Source organism: Serinus canaria, chromosome 1 (genome assembly GCF_022539315.1).
Source record: "Serinus canaria isolate serCan28SL12 chromosome 1, serCan2020, whole genome shotgun sequence".
NCBI classification, from domain to species: domain Eukaryota; kingdom Metazoa; phylum Chordata; class Aves; order Passeriformes; family Fringillidae; genus Serinus; species Serinus canaria.
Window position 1 is genome coordinate 19949394 of NC_066313.1, and position 14857 is coordinate 19964250.

Below are 14857 nucleotides of genomic sequence, written 5' to 3' on the forward strand. Positions count from 1 at the left end.
TTTGGGATAACAAAATCCCCCCCATTTCCCCCGGGGCAAGGGCTTCACGACAGAAATCCTCTCATTTCTGATTTCTGCCCACCACTACTCTTCACTGCCTTTCTTGGGTCTGAGCCATTGCTTTCCCCCCAAAACCGCAGTCTCTGTGTTACAATAGAAAGTTAGTCGTCCACAGCCGAAAAAAACTGCTCCTCCGTTTATCTCTTCCCAAGTAAATTCTCCTCATTAACTCCACTACTCCCTACTCACACAAACCTCTCATTTCACTTGTCCATTTCTTCTTGTTCTTATCTCTGTCCTCCGGGAGGATCAACGTTTGGAAGGTTTCCATCGTGAAGGAAAAAAAAGTTAAAATCATCTCTAGGTGCTGGACTCTCTTCTCACTCTTGGCCGACTTCCAGGAGCTGCAAGGTGCGTCTTATCTCTTTTCTCTCTTCTCTCTCTCTCTCTCTCTAGGAAGCGGGGTGAGGGGCGGGGGAATTTGCTCGCTGCTTTCACTACTTCCACCCCTCCATCCTTTCACTTCCCCCCCCGGTCTCTCTCTCTCTCTCTCCAAGATCCAAGGCCTCCGGCCTAGCTCACGGCGCCTCGTGGCCTTTTCCCCTCCCCCACCCGGCCTACAGCCGGAGGGGGAGAGAGAACTGACCTGATCCCTTTGCTGACTGACAAGCAAGAGAGCGTCACTTCCTGGGAGTTCTACCTTTATACCCTGTGTTCTCAGAGGCGGAACCATCTGGTCCAAACAGGTGCCAATATTCACACCTGAGCCCCCACTGGGCTAACCACTGTCTCCAAAAAAAAACCACTTCCTTTCAAACCAGGACAGTAACTAATGAGAAGGGGGGAAAAAAGCAAGAGCAAGCAAAGCAGAAGCGAAGCAGAAGCAAGAGCGAAAGCCAAAAGCAGGCAAAAAGCAGAAAAGCCGCAACATGCACTGGTGCTATCTGGATGTCCCGCCGAGTGGCTGATAAGAGGCCGAAAACAAAACTCTCACTCTGCCAGTCTTAAAGGCACAGAACATAATATCCAGCATAAATTACACACACGCAAATGGGGATAACAGTCACCCTAGGACATTCCACCCCTTATCCCCATATCGTCAAACAATTTCATTCTCACCCCACAATCAGATCTCCCTGAGGTACACATCGTGTTGTTCCATCTCTCTGCATCTCCCACCATGTGCATCCTGGTCCCTGAGCAAAGACAACCCCATGGATGGGTTTGTCTGTACTCGAGGCAGAATTGATCCACACTGTCCTCCCTAATAAACCTCTGACATGTACCACTGGGACTTCATCTATTATATTCAGGGACTCAGACTGGGCAGGACCTGCTCGGTTAGTGGAACCTCGAGTGTTAGCTAACCAGGTAGCCTTTGCTAAGTGCTGCTCCCATTTTTTGAAGGATCCCCCACCCAAGGCTTTCAGTTGGGTTTTTAGTAGCCCGTTGTACCTTTCTATCTTCCCTGCAGCAGGTGCATGGTAGGGGATATGGTACACCCACTCAATGCCATGTTCCCTAGCCCAGGTTTTGATAAGGCTGTTCTTGAAATGAGTCCCATTGTCTGACTCAATCCTCTCAGGGGTACCATGCCTCCAAAGGACCTGCTTTTCAAGGCTTAGGATGGTGTTACAGGCAGTGGCATGAGACACAGAGTAGGTTTCCAACCATCCAGTGGTGGCTTCTACCATGGTCAGCACGTAGCGCTTGCCTTGGCGTGTCTGGGGCAGCGTGATGTAGTCGATCTGCCAGGCCTCCCCATACCTGTACTTGAACCACCGCCCACCGTACCACAGGGGCTTCACTCACTTGGCCTGCTTGATGGCAGCACACGTCTCACAGTCATGGATAACCTTAGAAATACTGTCCATGGTTAGATTCACCCCTCGGTCTCGTGCCCACTTATAGGTGGCATCCCTGCCCTGATGACCTGAGGCATCATGGGCCCACCGAGCTAGGAATAACTCTCTCTTGTGTTACCAATCTAGGTCTATCTTTGACACCCCTATCTTTGCAGCCCGGTCTACTTGCTCATTGTGTTGGTGCTCCTCATTGGCTCTACTCTTGGGGACATGGGCATCTACATGGCGGACCTTCACAGGTAGCTTCCCTACCCTAGCAGCGATGTCTTTCCACTCATCAGCAGCCCAAATTGGTTTTCCCCTACGCTGCCAATTGGCCTCTCTCCACCTCTCCAGCCATCCCCACAGAGCATTAGCTACCATCCATGAATCAGTGTAAAGGTAGAGCCTTGGCCATTTCTCTCTCTCAGCAATTTTCAAGGGCCAGCTGAACAGCTTTGAGTTCAGCAAGTTGGCTCGATCCACCTTCTCCTTCGGTAGCTTGAGCGACCTGTCGTGTGGGGCTCCATACGTCTGCTTTCCACTTCCAGTTCATCCCTACAATGCGACAGGAACCGTCCGTGAAAAGAGCGTAGCGTGTTTCCTCTGGTGGCAGCTGGTTATATGGAGGGGCCTCTTCAGCCCGTGTCACTGGTTCTGGTTCTTCATCTGTGACACCGAAATTCTCACCTTCAGGCCAAGTTGTAATCACCTCCAAAATCCCAGGGCGATTCAGTTTACCTATACGGGCACGCTGAGTGATAAGGGCAATCCACTTGCTCCATGTAGTGTCAGTGGCATGATGAGTGGAAGGAACCTTGCTTTTGAACGTCCACCCCAGCACCGGCCGTCGGGGTGCCAGGAGGAGTTGTGCTTCCGTGCCAATCATCTCTGAGGCAGCTTGGACTCCTTCATAGGCAGCCAAGATTTCTTTCTCCGTTGGAGTATAGTTGGCTTCAGAGCCTCTGCAGCTTCGACTCCAAAATCCTAGTGGCCGACCCCGAGTCTCCCCAGGCACCTTCTGCCAAAGGCTCCAGGACAAGCCATGGTTTGCGGCTGCAGAGTAGACCCTGTTCTTCACATCTGGTCCTGTCCTGACCAGACCAAGGACTACTGCATGAGCAATCTCCTGCTTGATCTGGGCAAAAGCTTGTTGTTGCTCAGGGCCCCAGTGGAAATTGTTCTTCTTGTGGGTGACCAGGTAAAGAGGGCTCACAATCTGACTGTACTTGGGAATGTGCATTCTCCAAAAGCCTATGGCACCTAGGAAAGCTTGTGTTTCCTTCTTATTGGTCGGTGGGGACATAGCTGTGATCTTGTTAATGACATCTGTAGGGATCTGATGCCGTCCATCCTGCCACTTCACATCTAGGAACTGAATCTCACAAGCTGGTCCCTTTACTTTGCTCTTTTTAATGGCGAAACCAGCTCCCAGGATGATCTGGATGATTTTCTTCCCTTTCTCAAGCACTTCTGCAGCTGTGTTCCCCCACACAATGATGTCATCAATATACTGGAGGTGTTCTGGAGCCTCACCCTTTTCCAGTGCGGTCTGGATCAGTCCATGGCAGATGGTGGGACTGTGCTTCCACTCTTGGGGCAGTCGGTTCCAGGTATACTGCACTCCCCTCCAGGTGAAAGCAAACTGAGGCCTGCATTCTGCTGCCAGAGGAATGGAGAAAAATGCATTGGCAATGTCAATAGTGGCATACCACTTTGCTGCCTTGGACTCTAGCTCATACTAGAGCTCTACTATGTCTGGCACGGCAGCGCTCAATGGTGGAGTCACTTCATTCAATGCACGGTAGTCCACCATCAATCTCTATTCCCCCTCAGATTTACATGCAGGCCAAATGGAGCTGTTGAAGGGTGAGTGGGTCTTGGTGACCACCCCTTGGCTCTCCAGCTCTCGGATCATCTTATGGATGGGGATCACAGCATCTCGAGTGGTTCTATATTGCCGTTGATGCACTGTGGAAGTGGAAATTGGCACCTGTTGTTCTTCTCCCTTCAGAAGTCCTACTGCAGATGGATTCTTGGACAGTCCAGGCAAAGTATTCAATTGCTGGATGCCCTCAGTCACTACAGCTGCTATGCCAAATGCCCACCTGAGTCCTTTTGGGTCCTTGAAATACCCACTTCGAAGGTAATCTATGCCCAACATACATGGGGCCTCCGGGCCACTCACAATAGGGTGTTTCTTCCACTCATTTCCTGTCAGGCTCACATCCGCTTCCACCAAGGTGAAATCCTGGGATCCCCCTGTCGCACAGGCAATAGAAACAGACTCCGTCCCCACATGTCTTGATGGGATTAATGTGCACTGCACACCAGTGTCAACCAAAGCTTCGTATTCTTGTGGTTCAGATGTGCCAGGCCAATGAATCCACACAGTCCAAAAAACACGGTTTTCCCTAGCCTCTACCTGGCTAGAGGCAGGGCCCCTCTAAGCCTGGTCATCCTTCTTTCTCTGGGCATATGTCTTGGATGTTCCTTCAAGGGGATCAGACATATCATCATCGTATCTGGTAGTTCAGCTGCGGGCAACTGGAGCTGCTTCCCTCTTGGTGGAACTCCCTCTCTGAGTCCTGCCTTCCTTCAATTCACGTACCCGTCGTGCCGGGGCAGCAGTAGATTTCCCATCCCATCTCCTCATGTTCTCTCCACTATCACGCAGGAAGAACCACAGCTCAGCTCGTGGGGTGTACCTTCTCTCTCCATCTGGGGAACGTCTGTATTGGGCACTAGGACCTCTGATCTGTACTGCTGAGATTTGGAGAAGATCTTCCTTAATCTCCTCCCTGAGCTTCTTGTGATTCTCCTCTATCTTATCCTCTAACTTTTGCAGACGTGTTTCCACTGCTGCGATCCTGGCATGTGTTGGGCCACGCACAGCGTCTGCATATGCTCGGAACTTCTTCGTCATATCCAGCACGGTCTCATCCCTCTCATCTCGCTTCATTATGGCTAAGGCAGAAGCATATTCATGTGACCCGAGTCGTACAAGTTTCCGCCACATCACAGATGTGCATGATACCAAGTCTGGGTTCCTAGTTGTTACGTCATCTGAGAAGATAATCTCTGCCACTGCCATTTCTCTCAAGCGTTGGATCCCCTGCTCTATGGTCTTCCACTGGGTCTGCTGCATATAAAGATCATCTGCACACAGGTATCTTTGTGCAACACTGTCCAAGACCCGTGCCCAGAGGCTGTGAGGATTAACCCCCCTCATCATTCCTTGGTTGATAACAGGATCATGTGACAGGGATCCCAAATGCCTTGCTTCAGTGCCATCCAGAATTGTGGCCTCACCTGCAGCATCCCAGAGACGGACTAAGCAACTAATTATGGATTCATCGGGTCGCCGGGTGTAATCCTTCCTTAGGCCATGGAGGTCCTTCAGGGAAAAGGAGTCCATATTGGCTTCTGATCTGGCACCTGCTGCTTTGACTTCTGATTTTACATCAGGAGGTGCTGAGGGTCCTTCTCCTGCATCATCATCATCATCATCATCCACTGGTCGATTGGTCTTGCCTGTGCATTTCCCACTTCTAGTGCTGGTAGCAACAGCCATTGGTTTAGCTGCTGGCTTAGGCTCACTATCTAGCTTGGCTGCTTTGTCTCCCTGCCTCCCTGCCTCTGTCTGCTGCCCAACCGTATCTAGCAACGTGCGATAAGCATATGCCAAGGCCCAGGTCACTGCAATGATCTTTTTCTCTTTAGGGTCATCCTGGTACTTCTCTTTCAGATATTTCCCCACCTCAACTGGATTCTGAATTTGTTCATGGGGAAAGTCCCAGACTATAGGGTCAGAGAATTCCTTCAGGATTTGGCCCATATTCTCCCATTTCCCACACCACTTAGGATTTTCCAAACCTGGGTCTATTCCTGAGTCAGGGATCTCATCAACCTGTCTAGAAATCTCAGCCCTCATTCTAGAGATGCAGCAGGCTTACCAGATTGAGCAAGCTTACCAGATTGAGTACCAGAAAGATGGTTTCTTTAATATTCAGGGGAAACTGAACGTTCTCCAATAGTGATGCAAAAGATTCAGAGGAGAAGAAGGAAAGCAAAGGCTGAAAAGCCTCACCCCCTGGTCTTCCTCTAACAAGCTGGATGCATAACCATAGCCATGAACCATTCACACCTGGAGCAGACCCCAGCATGTTTATAAACTTCTTACAAGCTATTACCACAAAGCCCAGCAGGATAGCTATTGTGGTCACTGCCCCTCTGCTGTAAAAGCTACGTATTAGGGACAATACAAGAGCTATTTCTGGATAAGAAAACAAACCAAGGGACCATAGAGGTATTAAGATCTCAAAAAACCTTAGGGACCAGAAATGCATGCAAGCCTTCACCCCAATAGACATGAATTCAAAAAGCATGTCTATTAACTGCTTTATACTGAAACAGACTAATGGTAACCAAAATGCACTCAAAACAGGGTTTCTCCACTCTCTCTCGAGCCCCACGGTGGGCGCCAAAATTTGTCCTGGTTTAGGGCAAATTTTGGAGAGAATCCCCAAAAAGGGCTTCTCCAAAAGCAAACCCACACAGTCCCTCCCCCCAACCAGTTCGGGAAGAATTCCTCGGTGAGAGGTGGAAAGAACCTGTTTATTTGACAAGCACAGCACCCCCCAGCACACACAATGAACAATACCGGATGACATCACTCTTCCACTGCTCTCAGAAAGATGACAAATTCAGAAAGTCTCTCCTGGGGGTTTGCTCTGTTATCAGTCTCTCCGGCGCTGAGGCAGCTGCTGCAGTCACAAGGTGTAAACTCTCTCTCCGTGTTCTAAATCCCAGTCCGGAGCAGTCAGCAGGTCCAACGGGGTGGGGAGAACAGTCCAGAAAGGAATTTGGACTGTTTAGCTAAAGTAACTAATGAGAAGGGGGGAAAAAAGCAAGAGCAAGCAAAGCAGAAGCGAAGCAGAAGCAAGAGCGAAAGCCAAAAGCAGGGCAAAAAGCAGAAAAGCTGCAACATGCACTGGTGCTATCTGGATATCCCGCCGACTGGCTGATAAAAAGCCCAAAACAAAACTCTCACTCTGCAAGTCTTAAAGGCACAGAACATAATATCCAGTATAAATTACACACATGCGAATGGGGTAACAGTCACCCTAGGACAGTAGCATACAGGTAGAAGAGAGATTCCTTTTGATTCTTATGCTGGGGAAGGATAAATGTCATGGTTTATTTGGCTTGTCCCAAAAGCAGCAGGCTATGAAAGTACCAGCGGCAAAGAAATAAATTGCTGTTGAGATGCTGTTCAATCTTACTGCTCTCACCAAGACACCTACCTTTACCCCAGAACCTCACTGGAAAGAAGGAGGTGGAGCTGTAGTTAAGATGGGATATTCAACAGAAAATGCCTGACTTTACAGACTACATCCAGTTAGGTTTTGAACTCTCATTGAAGGAAGTGTCAAAAAAAAGTAGTTTCTGGTTATATATCTGTGATGTATATTGATCATGTAAAACAAAATTTAAAAGTGACATAATTATGACTCAATCCATTAGAGACACAGCAGTGGGAAAACACATTATTACATCAAGTAATAATTAAAAAATAATTTAAAAGCACATTATTACACCATGATATTTTGTGTGAATGATCAATATTAATTTTAATAGAAGGAATTAAGATAACACTTTAATGACTTCGACAACTGAGACATTGTTAAAAAGCAGCTTGTGGAGTGTACACTCAGCCCTTTAAAATCCTATGTCAGGTGTAATCTGTGTACGTACAGCAGCCAGTATGAATTTTGGGCAGACTCAGGTGCCTGCCACAGCAGTGATACCTGTACATGCTGCACTGTGTCTATCCACTGCTCCATGCACTTGCCCATGGGTTATCCCCAGCATGGAAATGGCAGGTGGGAGTCACAAAGGCATTGCGCCATAAAGCCAGGGCTTCAGCCAGCAATCACAAACAAAGGAAGACTCAAAACTGTTCAAGACTCAACTGTTCATACTGTTTTGTTACAAAAATGGAGGGAGCAAAAAAACATGCTTGAACAAGAACACAGGCACATAATCACTTTGTGAGCTCTGGTAAACAGCTGAACGCCTGGTTTTAGTCCTTTGCACATGTCCAGACTGCTTTCAGAGGGGGAGCTGGGCCGTGAGGAGGTGGTACTCTAGCACTGCAGAAGGCCAAACTGGAGACTCCAGCAGGAGTGAGCTGTGGAAGCATTGTGTCACGGAAGCAGCACCTGGACTTCTGCCACTGAGAGGTAATTCTCAGCATCACTATCAACAGTATTCTTGTGGGTGTAATATTTGTTTTGCATGCATTTTATTGCTTTGGGGCTTTTTATTTAATTCCAGCTTTAAGCCAAGTAGTGTTACATTAGAAGGGGGAGGGGGGCAATTGAGAAATGAGTTCTTTATAAACACTGTCCGCTGTATAATGGTACAAATCAAGCATGTCAGTGAAATTTTGGACAAGAATAAGTGCATCTAACACAAGGTTTATGCTTTAATTTAAAACATGAAACATTCCCCAAACAAACAGAAAGACCCTGTTATTATTACATTTTTGAGATTTGTAGCAGTAGTTCTTTAAGGCCCCTTTAAAAAAGAAGTATTCTAAAAGTCCAGAAAAATGTACAGGTTCAGTTGCTTAAAATATTGTAGCTCCTAATTTTCTATAGAGGAGCATTGTCGTATGATGACAGTTGCTATTGATTCCTCCTCGTTTAATTGTCAAGTCCTGTACCCAGTCCATTTCTTTCTCTGATCAGCTGTTCATGGACAGGTTTGTCTCATAGTAAGTGACTGGTAGACGTAGCCTAATGAGTAAGCTTGGTAACAAGAGAGGTATTTGTTTGAAGACCTGACAGGAGAAGGATGGTCATCATGGTTGCATACCCTCTGGAAAAAAATACCTTTTAAGTTATCAGGACATCATCATATTCACTATGCTCTTCAGGGCTGGTGACATTTGCCTTCCCCTCGGGCACACTGATAAGTGCATATTCTGTCTGATAATTGCTGTCAATTGTTATGAACAAAAAAATGTTACCCTTTTTTTTTAAGAGAAGGAGCAGCAGAGGAGTTTTTAAGTTGATCTGAGAGTTGACCATTGGCCAGGAGTTCTTTGTTAGTGAAATGTTGTAACCGCCAGTTAAGTATCCTTAAGTATCACCATTTGACTCTCTATTGTGGAAGATTCTTGTTTTTCAGCACCACCCTAGTCTGTTGCCAGGAGGATGACAACCCCCCTCGGACGGTGGGGAGAGGGGGATATTTGCAAATATCCTCAGGAGACATGCAAATTTACCTCCAAACCCAGACTACCTTGGGACAGGACCTTTACCAAATCCTGGAAAATACCACAAAAGAGACGAGCCAAAGCAGAATAAAAAAGTCAGAGTGGTGTCTGGACAGCAGGGCCGAGGTCCGAAGCCAGCAGAGACGCTTGAAAACCTCAGTCACTCCTTGCCCCAACTACAAACGATACCAGTCAGACCCAGGACCTGCTGAACTGACAACCCAAACTGAAACCCTGGGTATACCCCACTGCCTTGCGAGGACAGGGCTCCCGTCTCTGCCCCCTTGGGGACAGAGCTGCAAATCCTCCTCTTCTGATTCACTGCTGGGAGCGGCAGCAAAACTCCGCAGATCTACCAAAACCCCCATTTTCGAGCTGATCACTTTAATAAAGGCATTAAAAAGGAGGAGAATCTCTTGCCCTGTTTATTTCATCAATCACAGAGATTTCATGTTTTACATCATGGCTGACAGTCGAGTACCACAGTTCACCGGAATTTGTAGAAACCTTTTTGGCAACATGCTCCTGAGGGGAAAAGGGGGATGAGAAAAAGGGCAAGGCTTCAGTATGGTTATACCCTGAAGGAGTTTGGAGACATGAGCAGATCTGGCTGGTATAGTCTGTACTCGTGCAGTTGACTCATACACTCAGTGTTAGGTTTGTAAATCCACGGTCATTTTCCAGCTGTCCGGGCTGTGGCTGCACATCTCATCACCACATGAGGGAGCAGAGCAGCGCTAATGGAGCCGGGCAGCCTGCATCAGCCCGGGCTCTGGCTCCCCCCAGGGCTATCCTGGGAGAAATCATCCTTGCAGCATATCATCCCTGTGACATCTACCCAAGCAGGGAAGGGCAGCTGATGGGCAAGAAGGGAGAGTTTCATGGAACATTTTATCAATGCATGTGAACGGAGAGCAATTGGGATTTGAACAAAACTTAATATGGTGAGTTTAGAGAAGGAACTGAAGGAAGGGGAGTCATGGTGACTGGCAGAACAAAAAGCATAAGAAAACAGAGTTAGAAAGGGAGGGACAGGAGTCACAGCAAACTGCCAGAGAGACTGTAGGGTCTGGGAGGTAACTAAGACCCCAAGTGCATGTGTGTGTGTGGCTGTTCAGGATATGCACTGTCCTGGAAGGACTGGCCTCTCCAGAGATGAAGGGAGGACTAATCCCTTCCCCAGCAGCCCTCACCTGATGTTGTCCTTGAGAACAAAAGGAATAGAAAGAAAAGCCCTTAGTGAAGGAGGAGGTAAGATTGTGTGGACAAATGCCTTCCCAACTCTGTTTAGACTTGTCCCTCCTTTTGCCTCCTGAAGGTGTTTGTTAATGGGTTGTGGGTGATTGTGCATTAAATAGTTAGCAGGATGACTCATTAAATCTAAAGGGCCAATGTGCACTGATTAGGTACTTGGAGCCTAATTAGGTACTTAGAAAAGTTAAACATTTGTTTGCCCTTATGTTCTTGATTTGAGTGCACTAGGTACTGAAGCCAGTGATTAGTGCTATCCTTCATTGTCTGCAGTAGTGGCAGTATTTTGAGTGAGTGTTGCTCGGTTTGTGGTGACATTTGTAGCTACCTTCCACAGTCTGTAAGTGGAACAAAGGTCTTTGTTTTGTGGGTTAAAAACTCCCAAGTGTTAGCTTATCTTTTTCAAGCCTAGAAGGACAATGTTAAAACAAAATTTTTGCAGAATTAGCCTTGAATTTTCCAAGTTTATGCAAATCATATTGTCTATTTAGATTCTGCTTTGCTTGGAAGATCTCCTGACCATGAGAACACTTCAGTGAAGATAAATTCTGATTTTTGATTCGAGGCATTATAAAGTTTTGAGATGTAGAAATTCCAGAAACTTTAAGGAGCAGAATAATCAGCATACACTTGCTTATCATCAAGTGCATGGCTCTCTCATTGCCTAGTCATGATTGCAAAGATGGAAGGACAGCAGTATTTCTCTTAATGTGCGATTTGAGAACAGATGGGCTCTTAATTTTCATGAGTGAGTGGCTTTCAATCCATTGAGTGAAGTCTGGAGCATCTCTTGTCCCTTCAAACACAGAGGCCTAACCATGACTTGCTCTGAGTCACATTTTCCAGAATCCTTCCAGTCATCATGTTTTGAAAGGCTGTTATCAGCAGCCTTCTCTTGTCAGTAGGGAGGCTGAAGTGCAGAGGTGGAGTGATTTATCCCACACACCAATGCAGCAAGTGTGAAAACTTACATTATTCACAGGCCAAATTTAACACTCAGAAGAGGCATTTTTCTTCTTGCACTAACATCCCTGCAAGGACTGTTTTCAAACCACGCTCTGGGGCTTTTTCTTGGGACATCAAAAACTCTCAAAACCAGACAGATACTTGGCAGTTTCCCCATTACAGTTCCAACCCCCTCCTCTTCCCCCACTGTCAATCCCACACTCACGGGTACAAATGATGAGCTCACTTTATCACGCCCTTTTCTGTCATCTTGCCCACTTTCTTCAAAATTTTCTGATAAACACCCACTTATCTGCTGCACATCAACTTTTGTTTTACTGATGTTATCTTTGTTTGAAAAAAAACAAAAAAACAAAACAAAAAAAACCCCACAAAAACAAAAACAACCCAAAAATGAAACTAAACCAAACCAACTCAGGCAGCTAAATGGCAGGACTTCATTCTGCAGTACATAGGGCTTCTGGTGATTGCTTGTCATCAGGGACTCAAGAGACAACTTCATTTACCCTCTGCTAAAATGCACTGCTGTTTACAAAGCAGAGGCAGCAAACCACAGATACTCAGCTCCTGCTCCTCCAAGCTCAGCATATTAATACACACAAACTGCCACAGACAAATAACCCACAAGATTGTGAAGTGCAACAGTTGAGAAGTTGCTGTTCCCCAACCCCTGCCTTCCGGGATGATTAATTTGGGCAGAGAAGCAGGGCAGACACCAAGTTATAGAGTTACCTCTTAAATTACTCTGGGGTGCATTGCCAGAACTCCTAAATCTAACCCCAAAAAGGCGAGGTAAAATGAACAGGAAGTGTGTTTATCTTACCAGTCTTTCCTGCGTTGCAATGCAACCATTTGCCTTGTTCTGATTTATCAGAAACTAAATGTGCAGCCTGAAAGGGCATGAGACACTGGAAGGGGAAACCTTATTCTTTTCCAACAGAGAGTTAGCCATTCGTTGATACATCCGCCATTTTTTTATAGTGCAAAGATTAACCAAAAACCCTTTAAGCCTCAAAGTATTAAAACTCCTTTTGTTTTTTCTGCTGAAGATTTCTTTATTACTGAACCTGGTTGGCAATAGTCCATTTAAATGGCTTCTAGAAAATGTCATGCTGAAACTGAAACAGTTTCAGGAAACATGCCAGTAGTCAAGAGACTGGCTACCAAAAAGCTGAGTAGAGAAGGGAAGGAGAAGGAAGGAGAAGCACCCCTACAGCCATAAGTTGCGCAGTGGCTTAGGACATTCACTGAGACAACACCGCAAGGTTCAGCCTCCTGAGTTTTCTGATTTGGGCCAGACAGCATTAAACTCAGCCTCAGAAATTATGAGTGCATACTGCAGTCTGTTCAGCCACTGGCTGCCCAAGAGTGGGGCTGCATCTCAGTTTTTTGTGCATACACTTATTTTGTACCTAGGCTTAAACTGGTGTTTTTCTGTATCCTAAGCAAACAATCTGATCATGGGCTTTTCTTTCTTCTGCAGGAACATGATGGACACTTTGTATTTCTAATATGTGGATGTTTTGGACTCAGTTTCCCCAGAGGGTGGGGGTGGGGGGAGGGAAAATCAGTTTTAGTCTTTACCTTGATGGTGTCTGGTGGATAGCTGCAGGTCTGTGCTGAGGAAAGAGGAAGAAAACACATGTGACTGGGATTTTTGTCAGCACAGGATTTACTCAGTCACAGACTGAACATACACTGTGCAAAAGCATAAACTTGTGTGACAATAGTAGGCAATAGGGTTGAACCTCTGAGAGCTAGATAAATCTGATGGCTTTTTGAGATTTATCTTGTTTCTAGTTTATACACACTTGTGTCACACAACACTGCTCACTGACTGAATTAAACCTATATGTGCAATCTTTTTGGGTTTTTCTTTTTGTTTTCTTTTTCTTTCATTTAATTAACTGGAATCAGTTTTACATGTCTGTCTTAGAAATGAAAGCTTGCTTTCTGATTGTATTTTAGCTTTATGATCCATGCAGCCTTAATTCTGCCTGGGATCACTGGCTGGGTGCTGGGGCACAGAGGCACTGCCTGATGTGCCTCATGCACTTGGTATCTGTGTGCACAGGTTTGGAAGTCTGGAGCTTTTCTGGAAATTTGTCTCTCTGTCCCATAAACATCTAAATGGCAGAGGTCTTTCATTTTACATCCTGCTTTCTCCTAGCTTTGTCTTTATCTGGCTGGTTCATAATATGAGGTGGATTGAACACGTTACTCCTGTAAAATTCCAGAGCTGAACTTTAACTTTTGCTTAAGATAACAGGGCTTTTTAAGCCTACTTGTTTTGCAGCCTGGCAGAAAAGCCATCAGACTCTTAACATTACATTAAAGCTGCCATCTTAGAGAATTTATATGTTTTCAAACATTATTGTGCTGCCTTAACCACTACTTAACTACTACTACTATGAAATTGCCAGTGTGGATGACTAACAAGAAGAGGGCTTTTGCTAATATGGCAGCTTGTGAAACTGGTAAAAATATTATACCTTTGCTACATGAATAGCTTTACCCATGTAATATATGATAGAAATAATTCATGCTTTATAACTGTATAAAAATCATTAAGATCCAACCATGCCTCTGACCCCGATGGCCAGAAGCAGGGCTTTCCTCTCTATTCAAAAGATTTCCCGAACTCGCCCAGATAAAATCATGACCATTAACGAATGAATGAGTCCTTCCCAGGCAATCAGTGGCCATTTCCCAGGAATGTCCAGAACATTCACAGAACAACACCTGGGAGAGATTACATTGAAGAACCTCAAGTCCTGGCTACAGCTGAAAAGAAAACCATTTTGATGAGCTCAGACAGCCATCTGAACCTGTGGACTGACTTTTGTATGGGACTGAATCTGTATAGTTCCCGTTATACATATGTAGGAGCTTACAGAAATCTTAGGTCATTTCTGCTTCAGGCAGAATAAACTGTATATAAGCTGGCTACCTGGAGCAGTTGGTGTGACACTCTGAGGAGATGCTGACACTATGTCGGTCTGACCCAAATTCACCCAGCGTCAAAGTCTGGCGTTGACGCTGTCTTGGCTGTGGTGGTTTTATAATATTCTATTTTTGGTTGTCGATCTAATAAAGTTATAAAAATTTGTTTATAAATTTGGCAACCGATTTGATCATTTACAACACCCACAAGAGGAAAAAGGCAGCAGCCTGAATCTAAACCAAGACCTTCTGCTTCACATGAGCACATGTGATCCTGGCTATCATAGTCTTTCCTATTTGTATATTCAATATGAAGAAACTGTTTTGTTAGGAGAACACCTCATACTTACATCTGTTCAAAGAAAGTCCTAGGTGGTGCTTGTGTATGGGGAATGGGCTCTGGTGTGTGAGCAGATATAGGCTGTGCTGTGCTGGCAGCCCACTGGCTTCAGCAGCCTCCACCTCCTTTGCAAGGGAAGAAGCAGGGGCACAGCAGAAGTTCTCCCACTGCACTTGCAGGCCTGTGGGTCTGGCAGTGACGTACAAGGTCCAAGGGTCCCATTTCAGG

The 14857-nt window shown here is 46.0% G+C and overlaps 1 protein-coding gene and 1 long non-coding RNA gene across 4 annotated transcripts in view; one reads left to right on the top strand and one right to left on the bottom strand.

Annotated features, from left to right (window-relative positions):
* LOC127060226 (uncharacterized) overlaps positions 1-6868 on the bottom strand; it is a 68881-nt gene extending 62013 nt beyond the window's left edge. For both annotated transcript variants that reach the window (XM_050981141.1, XM_050981138.1), the window contains exon 1: positions 256-6868. In XM_050981141.1, coding sequence (XP_050837098.1) covers positions 4378-5778 — 1401 coding nt within the window. In that variant the 5' untranslated portion in view covers positions 5779-6868 and the 3' untranslated portion in view covers positions 256-4377. The remainder of the gene's footprint in view (positions 1-255) is intronic.
* Positions 305-9541, top strand: LOC127060235 (uncharacterized). 2 transcript variants are annotated; one of them, XR_007779015.1, is made up of 2 exons: positions 305-411; positions 7952-9541. It is a non-coding gene; the product is annotated as an uncharacterized LOC127060235 (long non-coding RNA). The 2 variants fall into 2 exon arrangements; XR_007779014.1 differs by having other exon boundaries at positions 321-411; positions 7934-9541.
* Positions 9542-14857: the final 5316 nt, after the last annotated feature.